At 37.7% G+C, this 23437-nt stretch overlaps 1 protein-coding gene across 2 annotated transcripts; it reads right to left on the bottom strand.

Moving 5' to 3' along the window:
- Positions 1-2341: 2341 nt before the first annotated feature.
- Positions 2342-17499, bottom strand: rb1cc1 (RB1 inducible coiled-coil 1). Of its 2 annotated transcripts, XM_022757939.1 has the most exons (23): positions 17173-17499; positions 16019-16151; positions 15800-15926; positions 15527-15697; positions 15051-15253; positions 14357-14771; positions 14065-14235; positions 13793-13977; positions 13461-13647; positions 12143-12224; positions 11963-12027; positions 11751-11854; positions 10826-10952; positions 8665-10598; positions 8200-8386; positions 6932-7040; positions 6320-6620; positions 4719-4770; positions 4573-4620; positions 4057-4115; positions 3723-3850; positions 3477-3547; positions 2342-3238 (listed from the first exon to the last, which is right to left on the bottom strand). In XM_022757939.1, exons 2-23 carry the CDS (start codon positions 16087-16089, stop codon positions 3161-3163), a joined length of 4875 nt encoding a protein of 1624 aa, XP_022613660.1. In that variant the 5' UTR covers positions 16090-16151; positions 17173-17499; the 3' UTR covers positions 2342-3160. The 2 variants fall into 2 exon arrangements, with proteins under 2 accessions (XP_022613660.1, XP_022613661.1); XM_022757940.1 differs by lacking the exon at positions 4573-4620.
- Between the last annotated feature and the right edge of the window lie 5938 nt (positions 17500-23437).

Below are 23437 nucleotides of genomic sequence, written 5' to 3'. Positions count from 1 at the left end.
GTTCTCCACTTGGTCTCTTCAGTCCCTGACAGCAGATATATAACCTAATCTCTTTCCCTAACCCTTTTCTTAGGCATGAATAGGGTGGAAATGTGATGGCATTAAGTCGATTTACTCCTTGGTTTGCAGTTTCAGCCTTAATGCCTCTTGGCTCTTCTTCAACACACTCGTCCCATTTAGATTTTGAAAATATAAATGTTATGTTAAGGCTTTCCTATTTATTTTCATTTATCCATCATTTGAAGTTCATGCATATATTTCCTCTACAAATAATGCTTGTTTATTTGCAGCTCCATCTATCTGGTATAGTGTCAGAGATATTGGAAAATCAAATACAACTTGTGTATTATCTTCAAATGCAGGAGATATCAGTAACAAAGGGCAAGATCTGAGACTGTATGACATGTTTGTGAGTCTTCTCTGACATCATTTTGATATTTCACATTTACTCATCTAAACCTTAATTTAGTGCCTCCAGCATATGTTGACATGCAAAGAAAAGCTATTATATTGTGTCTTTGAATTTCAGCTGATGGCATTTGAAAGCTGCATTAATGTACCTGTCCTTATACAATTACTGGAGTATATTTGTGATGAATTTATGCTTTTGTACATAAAAAAGTTCAAGTTAGTTTTTAAACTAATAGCAATAAAAGATGATAGCAATAAAAGATTTGAATTTGAATCAGCGTGTGCATGATGATATATTGTTAATGAAGTCAGTATGATGTGTTAAATTTTAAGAAGGTCTTTTCCTCATGAAACTGTTTATTCCAAGGGTTCAACGGATAGTAACAGCACTTCATTATTAAGTAATAAACATTTGTCCAAAATAAACATCAAGTCTTACAACCCTCTGCATTATCAACTCTATATATTAAAGGGGTATTTTAGTTTTTCTGTATAATTTGTTGTTGTGTTGTCCATGAGAGGAGGTTTTCATTGTAATACTGTATTGTTAGTGCACGTCAGCTCAACTCTTACGAAATGAGTTTCCTCTTTTATATCACCTTTAAAAACTAATTTTTAACTAAACAATTTTTTCTTTTTATTTAAATTTTGATAATATGTTTCCAAGTGTGTGCATATGTATGTAATACATACTGTATGTAACATATATGTTTGGATATATGACCTGATCTCGGATTTTTTTTGGCTTAGTATTTTTTGTACCTAATTGTGACGCAATTTGTAATCTTTGGATTTGAAGTGTTATATGAAAAAAACTTTATTTACTCGAAAATAGTGTTGTTAGGTTACTTTTCCTGTTGAATTAAATAAATTTCAGTTGAAATAAATATTTCAAATCAAAAACAAAAATGCAGACCACATTGTAAGTTGCTATGCTTACTGCTTAACAACAGCAAATTTTAAGCCATAGTACTGAAGATAAGTAGTCATGTGTTATAGAAATAAGTTTGACAGCAAGTCAAAGGCAGTTTTAATGATGGAACTAGCAAGAGACTGCACATGGCAATGTTAAATCCCATTCAGCCTGATGAGAGTGACTCCCAGCAGCACTGAGCTCAGTGGGGGGTTGTAAACATTTACACTAAGAGCCTGTCCAGTGCACATGGTTGGTGCTTGCCAGCCACCTCGGTATCGAATGTTGTGTTGCATATTTTGTCATTCAGGCCTGTCCCGAAATTGTAGGAATCACACCATCAATTTATGAAGGAGCCATCCAAATGTGACAACAGGCTTATGCTAAATGGAGAAAATAGAGCTAAACATTGTTAAAACACCCCTAGACCCACATGGTAGAGAGTGCTCGGCGGAGAGCTGCTATGCTCCCCGCTGTGAACTGGGAAAGTGATGTTGGTGGGCTTCCTTCTCCATGAGGGCCGCATCGTTCTTGGGCCCCGATTTGAAGCCTTTTTGAAGTCTGTTTCCTGCAGCAGTGTGCCAACATTAATGTTTCCACAAAAGCAAAAATGATAAATCAAATGAATACACTATACTGTGCTATTCCACATTGACTCCTGAATCCCCCAGAAAATTTTAAAGGCATCATTAAAAAGATATTTACTATTTACACTATGTGTATTTTGTTTCAAAATAACAAGGTATAATAAAATGGTTTTTCATTAGTTAAGTGAGAAATCTTAATTTCCAGCAGGTAAGCAATTCTTTCCAAAAATGAACAATTGTCTATTGGTGTAACTAGTGTAAATTAGTATTGTCCATGAACCGGGAAAACTTTTCACTCCCTAATGGACATTATAACGGTGATTGAAATAGACTCATTTACATTTCTTAGCATCAATTATAATATAAATAAATATAATCGCCAAATATGGAGAAGAATTGGCCATCATGAAAAAGCAGATTATGTTTGGGATCAATCCTTTATTGTTTCAAAACTCTATCTTTTACAATACAGTCATTTATTGTTACATGTGTGATTTGATGGGTAATGTACAATGTCTTCCGATAATGAAACACAGTCACAAAGTATTCCTTTCTACATATCAATATTCTATGATAGTGAGAAGTTTGTGCTGATATATTTACTTAGTTCTGACAGCTCAATTACTTCCCTTTTCAAATCAACAAAAGCATTGTTTTTGAAAGTGCATTTCAAGGATTGCAAAGCCGACTGTTTCCATCAGTCAGCCGTAATGTACATTTCAGTATTGACAGAGGGCCATACTGCTTTGTGAGTAACAAACAGCATTAACTACATTTCCAACTACAACATTTATCTGGATAAGTAAATCAAAGAAAATATATCAATATGCATGCCATGAACATTCCTCCATAAACATTTATAATAAATGTATATTTTCATTTAATTATGTTGATAATGACACAGTATTTTCCACAAAAGGACAAATGCTGATAATGAGAACTAATATTTAACATCCAAATTTTGTTCAATTTTACACACAGGTCAAATGGCATAATGCCACAGTGTATAGGGCAATGCCCTAATAAGGTTAATAGCATTTGGTCCACAATAACAAATCTGGGTTTAAAAGAAAACAAAAATGTGGTAGCAGGTGGGATTTTGAACTGAAACTCAAAATAGTATGATGATGATCTCTTAATTCTCTCCATTTTTAAAGGTCTTTCAATTTTCAAGTTATGAATTATGATGTGAAGTTTCTGTTCAAAAATTAAGCAATATAAATATACATTTTAGCTCATTACTTGGCTATTATACTTTTCTGTTCCATGGAACAGCTTTCACTCTGTAGAACTTGGTTCCTAATGGAACCTTGAACCTGTTCTGGGCCTGGTGAAGGAACAGAGACAGGGAAAAAGAGCTTTGTAAGAAGGAAGGTATAGACTGTGTATACATCAATATAACAGCATTACTGACATGGATCAAATCAACACATAAAAAAAACCCAGTGTGAAAACTGTTACTAAAAAATAAAACAAGATTTCCAGGACCACACTTCATCTATGCAAATATATTGTTTCTTAAATATTCATTAAAAACATTTCATATCTTGAGATAAATTCAATACCTTTTTTGCCTGGCAATATTCCTTCTCCATCACCTTTCCAAGTACCCACGGCCGTCTTGAGGTCCCCGATGCTAAACAACAAAACAAATCAAACGCGTTAAACAAATACCATGTACATAAAGTATACACAGTCATTGTTATATATCTATCCATTCTTGACACATATTCATTGTATTAGTAAATCACAAAATAAATTCCAACTGTACAGTTCTCATCACAATCACAAAAGGTTTGGGCGAAGCTGACCTGGTTTGAGGTCCAGTGCAGTGAGAGACTCTGAGTGGAGGAAGTAGAGGGTGGGACCGACTGTGAACAGCACGTAGTTATCATGCCTTTCATCCAGGATGATGAGAACCAAATCGCCTACCTGGAAGCTGAAACATAAAAAGATGGACAAAGAGACAAAAGGATGATGACACACACAGTTCTGCAAACTGCGAACAAAAACACAACACATTAATGGTAATTGTATAATAATATGTATAATTATACTGCACGTAATGATGGTCAGAGTTTTAGTTAAAAAAAATCACACCAGCAAGCACATGTTAAGGCCATGTGTTATGTTCTATTCACTTACTCTCTGATGGCGATTTTGTCTGAATGCCGTGACGACACAGACGACATGCTTTGAGACATCTACAAAGAAAAGGATTAGGGCGACATTACACATGTTACAGAGAAGTGTTAACAATATTGGCTGCAAATGACTTCCAAGAGGAACATCTGTCTGACTAGAGATTTGCAAGAAATAGGCTTAGCAATTAGTATCTGTACTTTTACCTCATTGACAGAATTATACAAAAACTAATCTCAGTTGTGTCCTTTTGAATCAGGTAGTGTCAGGGCTGACTAAAAAAAACTTTTCTAACCACACAAGTATATTTTTAACACTTGTATATAGAATATGTTTGTGTTTCAAGCATGCAATTTAAATACAATTCATCCCTCTACACATTCTAATGACACTCTTCCTAAAAATTCATTTGTCTTCACTGAGCTCTTTAACCTCCTAGGTCAGGATTTTATGCTTTGATGCTACTGCCACCTAGTGGAGCAGGTGTTACATAGCCCATAATGATGATAATCAACTGACCAGTCTTTGACTGAGGCGCTTGTTTTCTTCTTCCTTCATGTGTAAAGTCTGCAACATATATTATATTGATTAAACAGATAGAGTGAACGAGAAACACAGCGTCTTGCGCTTAAAATACAACGTGAAAGATAAAGGTGTCTACTTACCCTCTCAAGTAAAAGTATCCGCTGTTTCTCCTCTGACATCAGGATATTATCACTACAAAAAGAAAACATCATTATTGACAATCATCCTGTGAAAAATGTCAACAAAACTGTTTTATGTTGAAATGTAAAGAGATTAAAGTGTGAAGAAAAATCTATCATTTTCAAACTTCTAAATAGTTCTCAATCTCTATAGTGATAAATAAAACACTTACACTGTCTGATCCTAGCCTGCCTCCCTTCCACTGTCAAATGTCCTCTCTGTCCATCCACTTTTGGCTATTGTACACAATGTCATGGTCCTCTGAAATTCCTTAGTAATGCAAAGGCTTCTGTCTGTGGCTAGCAACCAGTTTCATATCATCACAACATAAAAGACTCTCTACTCTGTGTAATTGCAGCCTCCTTCAGGTCTGCTGTAACTTTGCCATGGGTATGTTGTAGAAGACTAACATGTTGAGAAAACATTAGATGAAATTAGGTTTTTCAAAATTATGTCCTTGGCAAAAAACAAAGAGCAGCTTAGTAAACAAAAAGTACAAACACATATATAAAGTACATAAAAAAGTACTGCAAACTAACTAATGTTATGTCACAAATAGGAAAAAAGTAAAATAGCTGGAACATAAATTTGTATGAAAAGTATCTGTCCAATATTTACTACTAAATACACTCGCTCTTGAGAAAGCGTTTAAAAAACAAACAAACAAAAAAAAACACAAGATATCCTGTACTCATAAAATCTTATGGGTTAAAATGAAAGGTGAGAGAATGGAATGATACTCTTACCATTATAGGAAAACTACTCTTCACTGAAGATAAAGACTGAATGATTGACTGTGATTCAGTGCCATTCATGTTTGATTGCACAAGACTAGGTTTGCACACACTTCAGTAACCTGGTAAACATCAGCTTTCTGCAGTAACTTGATCTCTTGTAGATCATGTAAACCAGGAACACGGTTTCCTCTGTCAGGCTCAGAGAAAAAGAAAAACCTAGTGCTATATTTCTACAGAAGACACTTGACATCCTGACTATGTATAGCTGTATAGTATATGTACTGAATATAATATATATAGTTCTAAAGAGATGTGCACAAAGAGGGCAACCAAGGAACTGGGAAAGTACTATAGTAACAGCAGCGCATACAAATAGAAAGAGATGAGGGATGAAGTGAATACTAGGCTATTTGTAAAATTCAGGCAAGCGCGTGCACACACGCACACAGACACACACACACAGTAAGGTAAAATTGTGCTTCCCCTCGAGACAGATTGTCCTTTCAGTGAGCTGTCAAAAACACTCCAACCTATAAAAAAAAAATCTCCTTTGGCTTCAGCATCACATAGTACTAAACAGGTTTCTTATATAGCATTTAATACACTTGTAATTCATCAATCTTGGTTCAAAAATAAGGTGTGGGGGGGGGGATGTACTGACTGGCCAAATGCATGTCATCACAGGCCTTAATCTGGTTAACAAAATGCATGTGAATGTGTTGCCTTGACCTGATTTCTTCCCAGTTACCAGGTGAGATTAACAATCATTACAATACATCTCTAACCGTCAACAGCACAATGTTTATTGGAGAGAAGATGCTTACTGGACTGTCACCATGCTGGCTTCCACTGCTGGATCCACATGTTCATCATCTCGAATGGCCGCCACAGAGGCCAGTCTGTCACATTCCGCCATGGACTCAGAAGAGCAGGCCCCAGCCACAGGCAGAGCTCTGGCTGCTGCTGCTGCTGCTCCAGCCTCTGTGACCTCCTGAGCTGACGGGTTAGAAGTGAAAAAGGCAGAGGAGACTAGTGCAGTGCTGCGCAGGCGGTTAAGCTCTTCTTCCAAGTGTTTCTTCTCCTGCATGACACTAGCCCGGTCCTCAGACAGCGTCTCTATCAGAGCTGCAATAAGAGAAGATAAATAAAATACTGACAGGCACTAATGTATAACCTAAAACTTCAAAGACTGGCTGTTCTTAAAATATGGCAGTAAGTAAAAGAGAAAAAGCTTTGTGACTATTTATTAGGTATAATAATAGCAAGATTAAATTCCCATCTTGTGTTCCATGAAAACCTCTAATTAAGAAAAACTGTTATAAATGTTAGCAGCATATCTAAAGACACATTTTGCAGCAATGAGTTTTTTTATTAGACAAATAAAAATTATTACTTATTAGCCTCCACTCAAAGCACTCAGGAAGCACAGCACTCACCTTTGTCCTTCTCCTGCTGTTGGGTAACGTTCCGCAACTTCTCTGTGAGCTCATTGATGATCTGCTCCTTCTTCAGCTTCTCTCGGGTTAGAACAGTGTTGAAATTAGTCTAGAAAAAAAAAAAAAAATCATTTAGAGTTTAAACAAGCTTAACAGCTATTTTGGTCACAAGGGAGAATTCATATCAAAGCACAAATGATTTCAAACGATGCCTTTTAATTGCAAAATTTTAAGGATTCAGCTCAGCTTGCAGCCATGGGAGTTACAGTTGTTTTGTTGATTTTTACTAATCTGTTTGAATTTCTGTATTGTTCCAAATCTGATCTTTTCTCCATTTATTATACCCGGTGAAAAACAAAATGGAATCATGCAAGCTCAACTGTTTTTTTTAAATACTTGGTAACAATGGGTGACTTACGTAATATTTTGTGCAAGACAAAAGTCCTATCAGCTTGAAGTATGGAGTGGGATGAAACATAGAGGGGTCTGATATCTCTATAACAGGGTTGCCATATATTTGTGTAACCAGTAGGCCACAAAATATATTTAAATAATAAAAAAAAAAAAAACAGAAGAGTTCAAGAGTAAAAACATCTTTCTGCTGCCCCTTTGATGTCAAGCAACCAGACAGCCCAAGATAAGCGCCAGCAAAGTAAAAGTGGATTTGCTGGACGAATGAATAAAAGCTTGATGTCAATATGTGTGAGGCTTAACTTGAAATTAAGTGCAACCTGCTGAGACTGACAGTGCCAATAACTATTCAAAATTAAAGGTTTCAGAAAGTAAGTACTAACGGCTGTATTAAAGTGTATTAGTATGTAAATGGCCACTCAGTGTAAAGTTGACAAAGCAGCCCATAAACATTGTTACGAGAGCATCAACTCTACACTTCATACATTCAGTTTATTATGAACACCTAGCTAAAACAAGTGCAGTCTTTTACAGAGAGGTTGTGATTACACTTGATTATCATTTTGGAGGCTACAGTTTGTGGCACTGCTGAACTGTATTGCATTATAACTAAAGGTTTTCAAATATTTAGTCTAACTTCATTCATATAATTTGGATGTACACAATATTTGTATCCCTGTTTTGTTTTGTTTTTAAAGTGGATCTCAGTGCATTTCAGAGTGACCAACATACATATTACATGTTTGCCATTATTAGAAATGGTACATCATCAATCATAGATGATCTATCTCATAAATTACCACTAAACATAACAAGACACAGTACTTTTCAGACCTATTAATAGCCCAAATGCAAACCTGCTGCTCTGCGATAAGTGATGTCTTGAGGTTCTGCATCTCCTCATTCTTTTTCTTCTCCAGGAGCTCCATCTGGGACTGCAGGGAGGCCCTCTCCTGCTGCAGCCGCTCTTGTAGTGCTGAGTCCAGAGACAGGGGTGCTCCGGCATCTGCACGCCCCTCGGCATGCAGTGACAACCCCTCATCACTGAAAGGCACACAGTAAACTTTCATTCTGACAGGTTAATTACATAATGTGGACATGCAAACACAACACAAAGACAAAGAATAGTTAACAGTTCGCTCTTAATCAACAGAACAGTAGCTTGTTTACATAGCTGCTCCCAGATTTTCTTTCGGTGTGTCATTTTAAATGTAAGCAGATTAAATTTAGGCAAACTAATCAGGTTTTATGACATGAAAAACACACAAAACAAAGTTAAATTTCTGTATGTGGTGTGTCTGTTTTTGTGATCAGACTTTTACCTTTTTAAGGATCGTCTCTCATGAAGCTCATTCTCAAGTTGTTTAATTTTCTCTAACAGTCTCTTTTCCATGTCTTCCTTCTCCTGCTCTAACTCTTTAAAGGCATCTGGTGATGCAACCTTGGTGGCCTCTTCTTTTTCTAAATCTTTCTCGACTGCTTGTCTGTCCTGCTCTAGTTTTTTAGAGAGCAGGTCATTTTCTGCCTGCAATTTGTTGATGACTGTCCTCAGCTCTTGCTCCAGTTCGTGGAAGCTCCTCAACTGCTTTTCTTTTTCTTCACTTAGATCCACTTGCTGGTCTAATTCCTGCTTAAGTTTCTGCTGCTGCTCAGCATGGTTCCTCTCAGCATCCTGGGCTTGCTGCTGCAGGGATGAGAGCTCGTTGCGCAACAAAATAGTCTCCTCCTCATGTCTGTCCACCAGCTCTGAGATGCAGTGGTCCTTCTCGATCCTCATGAGAGTCCTGAGCTCAGCTAGGTCCACTTCATACTCCTCATTTTTTACCTGAAGCTGTTTTTTGATACCTGCCAGCTCTTCGCTAAGGACTTTTGTCTCAGCCTCTACCTGAGACTTCACGGCCTCAGCCTGCTGAATCTTGGCCTCCTCAAATAGGAGCCTCACCTCTTCTGTCTCTGATTCTTTGAGGGCTAGCTCCACCTCTACTTTGCAGCGGAGTTCTGCGAGCTCAGTAATACGAGCCACCAAGTCCTTGATTTGGTTGTCCTTCTCTCTAAGAGCGGTGGTATGGTGATCAGCTGCCTCACTTAACTTTGCACTATTTTCAGCAGCCAGATTTGCCAGAGTGTCCTGGTTATCCTTGGTAAGGGTCTCCAGTTCAGCTTTGTGTTCCTGTTTCAGTCTGTCCTCCAGCTCCTTCAGGTGAGATTGCTCAGCAACTTCCAACTCCTGTCGAATCTTCTGCTGGCCACGTTCAATCTCAAAGTGCAGATTCTCCAGCTGGCTGGTCAGGGAGTCTTTTGAAGCTGTGAGTGTCTTGATCTCTTCAGCTTGATCGCTCATCATCTGCTCCATGTTTTTGATCCTATCCGTCTGGCTACTCTCTGTTTCAACCCATCGCTCTCTCTCGTTCTCAAGATGAGTAAGTTCTTTCTCTTTGCGCTCCATAAGACCCTCCAGCTCCAGCATTGCGCGCTGGACGTCTCTGACAATATTCTGGTTCACTTGATTTTCCTCCGTTAGTGTCTGAACCTGCTTCTCAAGCTCTTGCCGAACAGAGAGAAGCTCGCTTTGATGCTGCTCCTTCAACTCCAGTTCGTGGGTCTGGGAGAAGTTGTCAACAATGTTGCGCACCTCTGTACACATTCCCCTCAGGACAAAGCCAAAGTCATGTTGTTCTTTTAACACTAGACCTCGCAAGTGATAGAGGTCATCCTTCACACTTCTTAAGTTGGAATGGGACTCCTCTGCAGCAGACTGGTACTTGTCGATTACTTGTTTGAGGACAGTGATCCTTAAGTTCTCTCTCTCTAGTGTTGTGGTATCCTGCATTCGCTTGTTGTCAATAGCGTTGATCACTGAAGAGTACAGAGACTCCACCATCATATCAGGGCTCGTGGGGTCACTGATAGGGTTCGGAGAGTTCATGTTCTCTTCAATCACAAACTCATTGACAGCAGACATGAAGTCAGACTCAGGGCTCTCTGCTAGAGAATCCAGGTCAAGGGAGCCCTGCTGCAGGACTGGATCCATGTTCGGATGGCCAATGGTCTCGAAGTCAAATGTTTGTGCGTCAATGCTGTCTGGGGACAGGTCCTCTAGAGGGGCTGGGACAGGAACATGTAGAGGCTGGCAGCTGGGTCCCTGAAGGCTAAGAGAGGAAGGGGTTTTGGAGGACATCGGTGTGGTGGTCCCAAGTATACTTTCAGACTGTGGGGTCAGCACGGTTGATCTCTGAGCGCTCTGAGAACAGGATGCCTTAAAAATACAGACAGAAGAGAGGAAGAGAAGATACTTACTATCTAAACAAATGAGAAAAGCAAAAGTAAAATCATACTCTGTATAAAAATGATTGTGTATTGTTATACTGTGTACTGTGTAAGAACTATGTTGAAGAACTTCTTTAAATTTTAAAAAGTAACCAATCTTAATTTTTTCTAACTAAATAACACAAACAAAAAGTTGCAGATGAAGCAGGTCATTACCCTTTGTTCGCTTAACAGGTCGGTGATAGTTCGAGACATCTCATCCACACTCTGTGCCGCTTGGACCAGCTGGTGAAGCGTCTCTACGTGGTGATTTAAAGGCTCAAAGTCGCACATTGTGGGAACCCTGAGGAAAAAAATATGAGGAATAAATTTCAGGACAGAACGATAACAACCACACTGAGATTTTTCAAGGGCAGAGGTCTGCAGGTTAATGCTATAATGGCTGGGTTTCAGGCCAATTTTCACACTAGAAGATGGCCACACCAGGCTGCAAAACGATCAATAAAATTTTATATATAATTGACTTCATTTAGAGCTTCAACATCAACTTGAACGAGCCTGTATATCCTAAAGCTGTGCAGCACAGCCCTTCCTAACCCAACATATCTAGTATGATTTTACAAAATATGATATCAGACACTGGGTGTGCTAAATTGTAGTGTTCATCTAATTTGGTTTGCACATTGGTTTAACTGATTATCTACTTTGAAGATATAGTGTGGAAAAAAGGCAGGAATTAGAAATGCATTTTAAAAGGTTTTAAAATTAGCTGGATAACTCCTGCGTCAAACCTTGCGCCCCTCACAAATGAGTTGCGATTACACAGTCTTTTCTTTCACAGAAATTGATTATTTGTGAGACAGTTCATTACATAATCAGAAGTCACAACAAGTTATTTGTTCTGTTCACTGTTAAAACAAATTTGATTATTCTAAAAAAACAAACAAAAAAAACAAAAACAAACAAAAAAAAACACATTAATTTGCATTAAAGATCTCCGACCAAATTCATTTGATTTAGAAATGGACACTTCTAAATGTACCTGTTTTTATTGCCCATATCCTTGGAAAATTCTAGTAGGGTTATATAACTGACACGGTTATACCTAAAACCATTTCAATGACTGAGGACAGTGACTTACATAAGGAATGGCTGCACCTCTACAGGACAGCATGATTTCAAGTACTGCAGGTCCTCAAGTGAGATGTCTGGAAGTTCATCGTCAAACCTTCTGGGCTTTCGTGTCTGTAAACAATAACAAACAAAGCAGAAGAAGAGACCCCTTAAATTGCAGCGGAAATAATATAATTGATAATGCAAACATGGTCAAAAGACAAACACTTTCACACTTACACAGAATGATGTTGGAGGCCATGAATCGAGTCCTCTAAACAAACGATTTCTGAGGAAAGACTTCCCTGAAAAGACAAAGAATTTGATTAGATCAATGCTGACCTTGGTTCTTTCAAAAGCAAATACTGTGCTGTAAAGTGTCAACACAAATGTCATCAGTTGAGTTTTCAAGACACTTACTGAAGAGTTTCCCAAAGGATTCCCTTTTGAACTTCTCCGCCTCATACAGTCGTTTCCCATCCTTCACAAGTGCATAAGCCCACTGAAAAGATTAATTGTAAAGACTTTACTACAACAAAACAATAATTGTGTTTCTCTCTGTCCACTTCCAGGGCTTGGTGACATTCCTTCACATGGTCTTTAATATTACTGAGCTGCTATAAATAATGGAAAAGTAACACACACCATGGGTTGTAGTGAGGTGCTGATTACTGGATACAGACTTGAAAGCAGGAAAAAAAAGAGTCGCACTAGCACCTTTCAGCCCTCAGGCCTTCTTAACAATCTTTAAGAAGATCAAGATGAAAATCTTGAAGAAGGCCTCGGGGCTGAAACTTCATCTGTCTTAATAAAGGAAAATGCATACGGAGCCAGAGTGTGTGACACAGAGCTCCTGTAAAGCAACAGGTTTAATTGTCTATATTATCAGTCTTATTATCTCAATAATTCAAAAGAAAGTACCCAGGCTCTCAGGAGGAAACTTAACATACTTTCAGAAAAACAGAAAGAGAAATCAAAAAGAAATGCAATACATGTGGCTTCCGGTTGCATTAACCACTGTCAAAAACAAAATAAACAATAAAAGAGACGACAAATGTGAGCAAAATCAAGTCCCTGATTCCAACTATTTCCCTCTCTTACAGTGCATCTGGACACAGCAATAAAAACAGGAAGGATTACAGTCATTATCAGTTGAGGCTTAATATATACAAAAGTGTCAGCTCTTTAAGTTTTAGCATTACGCTAATGCCATGGGAGCAGCCGCCATCAGTATAACTCCAACACCAAAATGACACAAAAGGTCTGTCATGAGGCCGCTGAATAGCATGTGCCACATGACATGGCATGGTTCCATTTTCAGTGATCATACAGGACCAATATGCTAGCTTATCTTGCCAGCTCAGGCGTGTTTTATCATTATCATACTCAGTTACGTTCTACTATTTCAGGAATGTTACACATAGGAAGGTAAAAACATAGCAAAGTAAGTACTCCCTCCATGACATAAAAACAAACAATAAAAGACTGAAAAATAAAGTTTTAAATGAACATAATTTTCAAGCACCAGTAAACATCATAATAGGGTAGTTCTCTCTTCATCATAATAGCAAAAACAGAGAAGAAGTACCCAATTAGAGCTGAATACCGTATATAAATTATATGCTCAGCGTTAAACACCCCCAAAAGCTACAGATTCAGTGAGGCAAAAGAGCTCGCCTCTTCATATCAATATGTCTGGACACACAATTAGTGTCTAATAATGGCATTTAGCACTGACCTCTCTGTAGTGGCGCATAAACATTTTTCTCCTGACGACTTCCACCACTGCCAAGCAGTACATCTGGGGCACAGTACTGAGGGCCTCCACCACTCGCACTCTTTCGATCAGCTCTGTCAGAAGTCTAAGCAGAGCCTGAAGCTTCTCGCCATCCTGGTCTGCATGAAGCATCACGTAGCAGCACCATCTAATTCAAAATCAAGTCGCAAACACGATTCCCTTGAATTTAGCATTTTGAAAGAATAAGCCAAAATCACTAAACACACAATGTAGTGAATTATGAAACAAGAACAGGAAATAAACATTGGGGAAGAAGTGATTTTCAGTTTTACTTGAGTCGGACTTGAAGGTTGTTTGCAAGTTCTTGTTTGGCAGTGGTGCACTTCTTTTTGATGTCTAGCAGCTTTCTGTGGTTGTTCAGCATGATCATCAGCTGGTTGGTGTGACTCAGACACAAGTCAGGCAGAACAGATGTATCCTTCAGGTTTTCAGCCCGCTTCTGATTGGCCAAAAATCCCTGAAAGAGACAACATGTAAGCACAATTAATGAAAACTGGAGGACGGAGAAATTAATTAAATAGTGTTTATCTTTTACTTCTCATACCTGAGCAAGTTCTTTCTGTTCATTTACCAACTTCTTACAGCTCGCAATCATTTGGTCTAGAGCATACAACCTGTCCTCAAGCCCCTTGATGGCTTTCATGTTTTGATTATCGAGCTTGGCAATTGTGTCACGACAATCTGCCAGGAAAGGTTGAATGATCCGTGGGTCAAGCTGAAAGACATAACATTTGAATGAAGACTTCCACATACCCCCCCCACACACACACACACAATTTATAACTATATATTTATAATACTACTTTGACATGTCTATTCATGCATCACTGACTCACCCTATTGATGGAGTCAAAGCATTTCCTCACAACCGATTCCACATCATTGGGTCTGTCTTGCACATTGATCCAGTCTAATAGTGTGACATTGAAGGAGGACGGGTTGGCGAAGTCTGGAGTGTCGTCATCTAATAGCGCTGCTCTCAGTCCACCACTGTCAGTCATTTCATTTGTTTCCTGGTCAGCAGTTGGCTCACATGTGGCTGTCCCCGAAGCAGAGATGGATGCTGATAAATTGGAGGGCTTCTTTGCATCGGTAGTGCAGGGCATGGAGTCAGTGGATTTTTCTTCTTCTGTCTCATCTGAATCCTTTTCTGGGGTGGAAGTGGACTTCTCTACGCTCTCTCTGTAACTGTGTCTTGTCAAACTTTCCAGAAGAGGTATCCTAGCCATTACGGAAACCGCTGTCCCTAACCTGCAATCATAAAAAAATGTGCATTAAGAGGGAAAGTTGATCAAACTTATTTCCTTTTAGTAGAAATATATCATTGCTTGCAGTTTTTTTTTTTTTTTTTACTGTTTTTTCAGTCTTTAGATTGAACTAAGGTTGTGATTATATCGTTCAAATTTTCCAGCAAAAGCATATGCAGACATTAGTTACTAATAACTAAACAGTAGATTATATATTGATATATTTCAAATCTACTGGATAAGATTATCAAAGTACAACAAAGTTCTCCTTGGTAACACTTACTTTGTGAGTTTCACCTTAATTTCTTCCAAGTCATGTTGATAATTTGCATATGAGGTGTCAAATTTCACAAGCAACTTCTGATAAGACAGAGTGCAGTCGTCCAGATTAGCCATAATAGCAGCCCAGCCTTGGTGTTGAAGGTGTTCATCATGAACCAAACGTTCACAGAAAGAGCAAAGTTTCTTGGCAACTTCAAACATTTCCTGAAAGAGTATGAAAATAATGTCAGGCCAAATTAGGAGCATTCCACAGTTAATGGAATAGTTACAATAACTGAAACAATTCAATAGATATACATAATTTTACAAAACAAATTTAGATAATTATGAAACAATCTGATAAAGGTGGTACACAAATGACAGGCAAACATTTTAAAGCAATTCTTAGGCCTGAGATGTCCCAATGAAAGGCAACTTTAAAAAAAAAAAACAAACAACCGACCAACCACACACACAAACAAAAAAGTAGGCAATTACCAGAGCAAGTTGTGTTCGTGAGGCAACGGTGTGAAAGACAGCTGGCATCAGTAGAGACTCCTCCACCTTGACCTGAATCTCACTCTCAATGGAGAAGGTGGTTTTGGGGATCGTTGGATCCCGGTCACACAAAATCATCTCTTTGTTGAATAGGAATATGGGGTTGGTTTCCTACAATTCAAGAGTAAGACATCAGTAATCAGAACTTTGATTATGCTTCCTTTACACCTTCAAGGCAAATAAGAAAAACACTGACAAACTGTATAGACTTACAGTGCCAGCACTGTAACTGCAGACTCGTCTCTCTGCAGCCATACATTCCCCTCCATTGACAACAAGGACTTGATGTTGAATTGCAATCTTATATTTGGCTTGGATGGCATGTTTAAGCTCCAATACACTAAAACAAGGGAAGAATTTATTTAGGTCACAACAGCCAAGAAATACTGACCACAATTTCTAACTATTACTGGTAAAATGCCAATTTCTTACGTTTGGACAGCAAGATCGGTGTCAAATGTCAATGTGCTGCCATTGTTGACCTGGAACACATACAACTTCATGTTGAATCTCCCAGACTTCTTCGTAGTTGCCTATCTTGCTCATTTAGTCATTCAAGGCCACCCTGCGAAAAAGCACAAACATGAAAATGAGCTCGCTGATAATTTCAGCTTTTACATTTTATCAAGTCTCCCTTACTATCAATAAATGAGTGATGCTGCCACTCAAAGCACAAAGCCATAAAGCTACTTGAATAATACCCATGTATGGTGTTTTCTGGGCTGCAACACAGCTATAATTATGTGCAAGGATATTATTATCACTGTCTGTCTCTTTAGATAATTTATATCCTTGACGTTAAGGGCCACCATGTCACTATCATCCTTCCATGTAAACTTGTAAGGCTCTTGTAATTTATTGTCTCCTGAATAATTTAGTAGCGTAGTCACCATGTCGTCGGTTACCGGCTTCTGTCAAGTGTGTGATCTGTTCAAAGACACCTGACATGTTGGTCTAATGTGAAGTGTAGAACTGCCTTAAGAAATAGATAACGCTACTTCACATTTGTTGACGTTCATCTGTAGAGAGGCCAGTCAGGGGGCTTAACTGAAAAGCTGAGTTAAAGATATTAAAAAACAGAGTTAGCGCTACCTAACGACTCACTTTATTAGCGTGAAAATAAAAAACCCCTTATCAACTAAGTTGATATCAGAGACACAGACAATGTGAACGTTGGTTAACGTCAGTTAATTGCCATTAATAGCGGTTTGCACTTCTGCGGGCCTCATATTGTTCAGGGTTACCCGGGTACAAATGATTATGTTTGCTGTTTTTAGAACAGGGAGCACTTAACCGTTGTTATTAACCTCGAGGCCTCCAATCAACCGTGGTTACTGTGCCAAAGAAGGAGCCACCAGCAGCTGCTAGCAAGCTAACTAGTCAATAATAAACCGCTGACTGCGCTAACTGGCTATTAGCTAACACAGCTGTCAGGCTAGCGTAGGACAGCTATTTCTAACGTCGATGATTTTGACAAATGTAATAAGATTAAGCAGAATTGCTCACACCATCCACCTAGACTTATATTGGTATCAGGATGATATTCCACATTGAATTAATTAAATAAACGATTTCGCTGGCCTTACCTCACTTTGCTCGCATCTCCCTGTTCTTGGTCTCCACCTCGCCTAGGCGAGCTGGCCAGCTAACAAGCTAGCACCTAAGCTAGCTAGCTAACCTGTTTTAGCTTGGCATACATAGAGCTAGCTTAGCAAGCCACTTAGCGAACGTTAGCTAGACTAAACAACACTAGAATAACTGACAACCATGGTTAGTTGTACAGATTGACCATACTGTTGTAAAACAATTTTCTGATTTGGCAAACCCCAGCCGAGATTGTGTAACACACGGGCTGAACTACCAGTTGTTTATCTCAGGTAGCTAACTACGCTAACACCCTCTCAGTAGCTCTGTCTGTTTTGTTGTTGTCATCTGCTGATGTGCGGTCTGTGAACGATCCGTACAGCTGAGCCTCAACTCATAGACAGCTTAACAGAGCTGTTTTACAAGCTAGGTTAACTCACTGCTTCAACATTTTGTGAAGGTAAATTAGTGCTGTAAAATGTATGCTTATTTTATATGAGTAAATTAGCATATGATTTATATATATATATATGTATTAAACTAACAAATATATATCATTTTTTAAAAATTCAGAATTTCATGTTTCATGTGTTTAAATTATAATTTTAACATTTGAATGTAGCTGTCATGAATGTATTGTTAATCTTTTACTTTACTGCATCAGTCACTGTCTTCATTAAAGCTAACATGAGTCTGTTGCCATTTATTTATTTTGTTTATCTAAAATTCTTCTATTCATCCAGTTAGTCTTTTGGCTTGCCATAACTATTTTCAGCATAAAACCAAGTCCATTTCATCAGTCTCAAAAATTAAGAAAAATTTTGTCAGTCTCAAATATAATTTATACTATAACATTTTTGTTCCATATTTTGATTATTACAGTTTTACTCTTTGATTATTACATTTTGTATTGCCTACATAACCTATAAGCCCACTAGGATCAATAAAATAAACTGATTAATAAATATGTGCTTTCCACTGAATAGGTTCAAAAGATACGGCTCTGAAAACTGTCTCAAATTTCCCATCAGTGTATGCGTTCGTCACTGTACTTTTCCAGGTGTATTATGGGAAACTAAGTCGACTGTTTTGCTGCAACATGAGAAGGGGTGTGGTTAATGTAAGGCTGCAGTGTGTGGATGATCCTATTTTGCTGCAAAGAGGAGGTAGTTTGGGGTTGTCGTAAACTGTAGTGGGATTTTATTAAACGAAAACTTTTAATTGTATACTATATAGGCCTATTTTTTATTGGGCATCATTTTAGTGAGTTAATACATGGAATCCGAAGAAAAAGACTATACTCTAAAAAATGAAAATAAAAAAGCTAATAAAATAGGCCTAACTGTGTAAAGTTACAACAACTGTTTATAACTTGCCTTGGTTGATTTGTTGTTTTGTAATCTGAAAAAAAATGCGAAAATTGACGCAACTGAAAAATCTAAAAAAAAAAAAAAAAATCAGTAACCTACTGTTGATTTTTAGTGTGCAGCGCAATCAATGGTCTTGGGTTGCTGTCACTTATCCCATTTTGCATCCCAATCTGAATGTTTTTGAGAAAGACCAAATATCAACTACTGAAGAGTTGATAGATGAATACATGCCAGAGTCTCAGACTATCTCTAAGACATAAATGAAATTGGTACAGTCATAAATGTTATTATTTCAGATTGTCTACTGTGCTAACTGTACTGTGCTAAATTCAATTTATGCTTGTAAGAGGGCACAGTTTGTGTTTGCCAAACTCTAAAACAGAAATGTGTTTGGCATAGCCATGAGGTAATAAAACTGCAGGATTCTGTCAATGCTTAGTTTATTTATTAATTGTCATTTAGGTGAACTGATCCTTTAATCCATGTAACGTTTTAATAGGCCAAATTCCCTCTAGAGGTCACTGTGGCACCATAATTTGTTTCACCCAAAGACATCAAATGGAAATAAATGGGTGTTTTCTTTTTCTTTCACCCTTTATTACCTCTTGCACCATCATATATCAATTCAGTAAAAATTTTTGAAACAAAAACCTCAGATTTGCCAGCCTCAGTGACCCCTTGTACAGTATATGAAGTCACTGCACAAGAGGTCACTGTAGCTCTTAGAAAATGTTCACTCTCAAGTTGACATCTTGAGCAGCAGTGCAACAGAGTAAATAGCAAACAGATCATTAAACAGAGGATCAGGGTTGAAATCCCAGTGGTATTCCTGTTACCTAGTGTTCCGATAAACAAATACACAAATAATTTCCATGAGGGAACAATTTAACCTTTACAAACTGAGTTTGCACATTTGATGAAGGTGACAAAATACGAAAATGACCGTAAGAATTGTTATCATGCAAAAAGAAACAAATGTTTCATATATTACATGGTCAATAGGCTATGCAAGAAAAGATATTTTGCTTTGGTTGTCAAAAGCAATTCCCAGACAAAGACATGTACATTATGTCCTATATTATGATATTAGTTATAATGTTTGACATTGATTAGATCCTAGAGAGGCCTAACTCCCTGTTAGGCTTCTTCTAAATAAAGTGTTATAAGTCTCCAGATCCAAACCCCCAGACTAAAGCATCGTTTTCTGTTGTGGATCTCTGAAACAAACTCAAAAATATATTTGTACGCAATTAGATTACTATCAGTCATAACTTATCAATGCAATAAAACAAAATTATGTACATATGTGTGTATGTATGTATATATGTATGTATATATATATATATGTGTGTATATACTGTATATATATATATATATATATATATGTATATAGAACATCAGAGGTTACAATAACTTGTTTGATTTCCACCTGCATATCCATTAATGTCTCCAACCCACAGGACTTTTTTAAATTTTAAATTCTGGTTTAGACAAAGAGATTTCCAAAGGTAACAGCTTTTGCAAAAACAGGCAGAAAGGCTTCTGTAAACTGTATGTGAGACTTTGGTCATATGGAAATTGTATTTGTATTGCTACCATTTTTGTGTTGTTTTTATGTGCTGTTATATTCCCCAAATGTCCTCCCACCTCATGTTTTAGAATTCAACTGAGGACTGTTTTGAGTTTCAAAATATCAACGTGAGCTGGGAGGAAGGTCAGAGACTGGGATGGGGGGGGGGGGATGAATCAAATGGAAATGTTGAGCCAATTCTGAGTCTAAACAGCAGAGCAATAACAATTAGCTTCTTGTTCCCAAGTCTGATGAAATTACATGTTTTTCTTGCTGAAAATAAACTTCATTAAAGTGTATGGTAAAAGGATGACCTTGGAGTTTTGTTTGAAATGGTTTGACAACTTGAACCTTAACAATAGAAAAGGAGAGAGGAGCTCTGCCAAAACAACCAGAAAGGTCACTGGCCTGATCCAGGCACAGCTATCTGAAATCTCTGAGAGGCCTGTGTTCACTGTGCTGCACTAGCTACACCCTTAGATGGTAGTTTAAACTGGTGTGTCTGGATGCCACCCAAGAGTGCCTAAACATAGCTGAGAATCATATCTTCCCTCTGCAATTAGTTCAGTTTGCTCATGAAATGATGCTTCCTCTTGTGGATGCTAATATGTCAGATTTTGCCCTGAGAAACAAGTGTAGTTTTGCCCTTTATTAAGCTACTGGTTCCCTCTTTTCTCCCGCATACTCAAGTTTGAAAGGTTTATGATGTTTGTATCAAGTCAGGCACAAGCGGCACAGAGCATATTCAGGGTTTTAATTGGCTAGACTTCAATGTCTATGGGAGACAAGGGATTTTAAGGTGTGTGTGGTCGCATTTGACAGAAGCAGATAGGACAAAATAATGCTGTTCATTCTTACCTTCTGTAAAACTGAAGTTGAAATAAGAAACTGAGCTATAGCTATGTACCCTGGTATTACATTAAAGAGTATAACAGTAAAGAGGATGATATTAACATTAGCTTTGGATATTTTATCAGTATAACTAGCAAAATTACTTTGCCCTGTGTTCTGTAAAACAGACAGAACTAATTTCAATCACATACATTAAGTTATGAATATGTGTTGCTCCTGACCAATTATTAGTTAGTTAGAGACCTTTGTTTAAGAAAGAGCATGCACAGTGTAAAAGCTTAGACAGACAAAATCGATTAAAACACACATTTTACATACAAAATAGACAAATTAGATCCACATGAAACCAAATTAACTGAGCGAAAACAGATGAATAATTCGTATTTAATAATTCCTTCTCAGCTAGTGGGATGATAAATCTTCCTTTTATTTCCATTGCTCAGCTGCCTGTGTGCATTATGTGCAACTGTGGGTATATTATATAATGAATAATAATATAAGTTAATTCCATTCTGTATGTATGGTACATTGCCAGCAGATGGAGTTATCTGTGGTTGGTGGATAAATATGCCATGGTTTTCGAGTGGCTCAATCTTATCTTCAGTCAAGTAATGTCATCAGAGTTCAAGTGCAACACATCCTTCATTTGAAATGGTTTTATAGTGAGGCCTTTGTAAAGATTCACATTAAGGGTTTGGCCATTAGGACTCATGAAGACAGGAGAAATTTCTCCAGAAGATGGTGTATTCATCTCTGCAAGTTAAACTGACAACCAGTAGGACTACTTCAGACAGATTTCATCACTGAGGCTTTTTCACAGATTTTCTCCCAGAAAATGAAATGAAACTCGACTATTCTTGTATGCATGACAACTTCCAGTGTCCTGGGGCAGCTCTCTGAGGCTCTTGCAGATCACATGGAGCAAGAAGCTCAATTACTCAGCTGTGAGATAAAACACTTTACTTGCTGATGCCATTGCGCTCTGGATCAGACCTGAACTTATTATTCAACTGAAAAAAATAGAACTGTTGATCATAATTAAACGCAAACTCTTCTCTCTTTTTTTCCTATTTGTATGTATGTGTACATTTGCACTTTCACACGTATAAATGAAAATGGATTTTGTGCATATGAATAAAATGTAAAAGTCATACGATTTAATGGCCTAATAGGTATTAATAAATTATCTTTCAAGACACAACATGTATGAATATTCCACATATTCTGATATACAGTACTATGGGAAATATACATGACATACATTACATGACACTGACTCTACATTGTACAGAATAGTTGCTGTAATTACAACCTGTAAGGTTAAACATTTGTCAATAAGGAGATTCTTGTGTGTGTCATATTCCCTATAAAACAAGGTGTCTGCATGAACGATGGCCCACGATAGCAGGGCCAACATTATCATGTGCCAATACATACCGACAGAGCCAGAGAATTAACTGCATAATTCATGTAATTGCAGCAAGCATGAAGCACTACTGAATATAATCAGAAGCAGGAAGTTACTCCATAGGGTAGGAAGTCAATCATCTATGTGAATATTAAGATATTTTCAGATCCACCAAGTTTAACTTGCAGCACCCAGGCGGGACAGGTAACTGTCATTGTTATGCAAATGAGCCACAAATGGAACATTGCTATAAAATGAACTGAAGGATGACAAAATCTTTATAGCCAAAGTAAACAAACAGTGCTGCTAAAATTGTTGTTCACACTTGGAGTGTGCAACAGGATGAGCATAGTAAAGTGTTTGTAAGGAGGAGTTCCAAATTTGGTCAACAGATGGTGGCAGAAGGCTGAAGATAACACACACACACACACACACACACACATACACACACACACATACACACACACGCACATTGCAACACAAACAGAATGCGAGGTGCAGTATGTTGCAGAAGTGGTTCATTGTTACGTAAATAAAAGTATACATGTCTGCTGCTTCAGATTCTGACAATGTGTTGTAAACAGTGAGTTTACAGAAAATAATAGCTATTTAAAAAAAAGCATTGCTGATTCAGCCATATCTGTTGAGGTATCCTTCAGATTTGGTTCAGTCCCGCTCATTAGGAAGCACAATGTGACAACTCAGTCATGAAGCAAGTTGGTGACTTGGAGCAACATCATCCATCATGATATAATGACCATGAATAATGATCCTAATCTTCAAAGCAGCAGGTTCCACTGGCTGCTGAATTCACATTTGCTCAGACGTGACACTGCTGTGCCACAGAATAAAAACTTATGTGTCATAATGCAGCTGTTCAGAGATGTGCATTATCATCTTAGCTGCCACAACAGGTTTCGTTACATAATGAATCAAATAAACACAATTAGGCAAACATTGGAAAGAAAGAAATTGCGAGCATGAAAGTAATAATACCATGGCACATATTTAAATGATATCAGAAACTATGGGCAGCATTTTTTATGCTTTTAAAAAGAACAAACAAT

This window comes from Seriola dumerili, unplaced genomic scaffold (assembly GCF_002260705.1).
Source record: "Seriola dumerili isolate Sdu_G_001 unplaced genomic scaffold, Sdu_1.0 BDQW01000291.1, whole genome shotgun sequence".
Taxonomy (NCBI): Eukaryota; Metazoa; Chordata; class Actinopteri; order Carangiformes; family Carangidae; genus Seriola; species Seriola dumerili.
The sequence above is the reverse complement of the archived record's forward strand: the minus strand, read 5'-3'. Positions and strand labels throughout refer to the sequence as shown.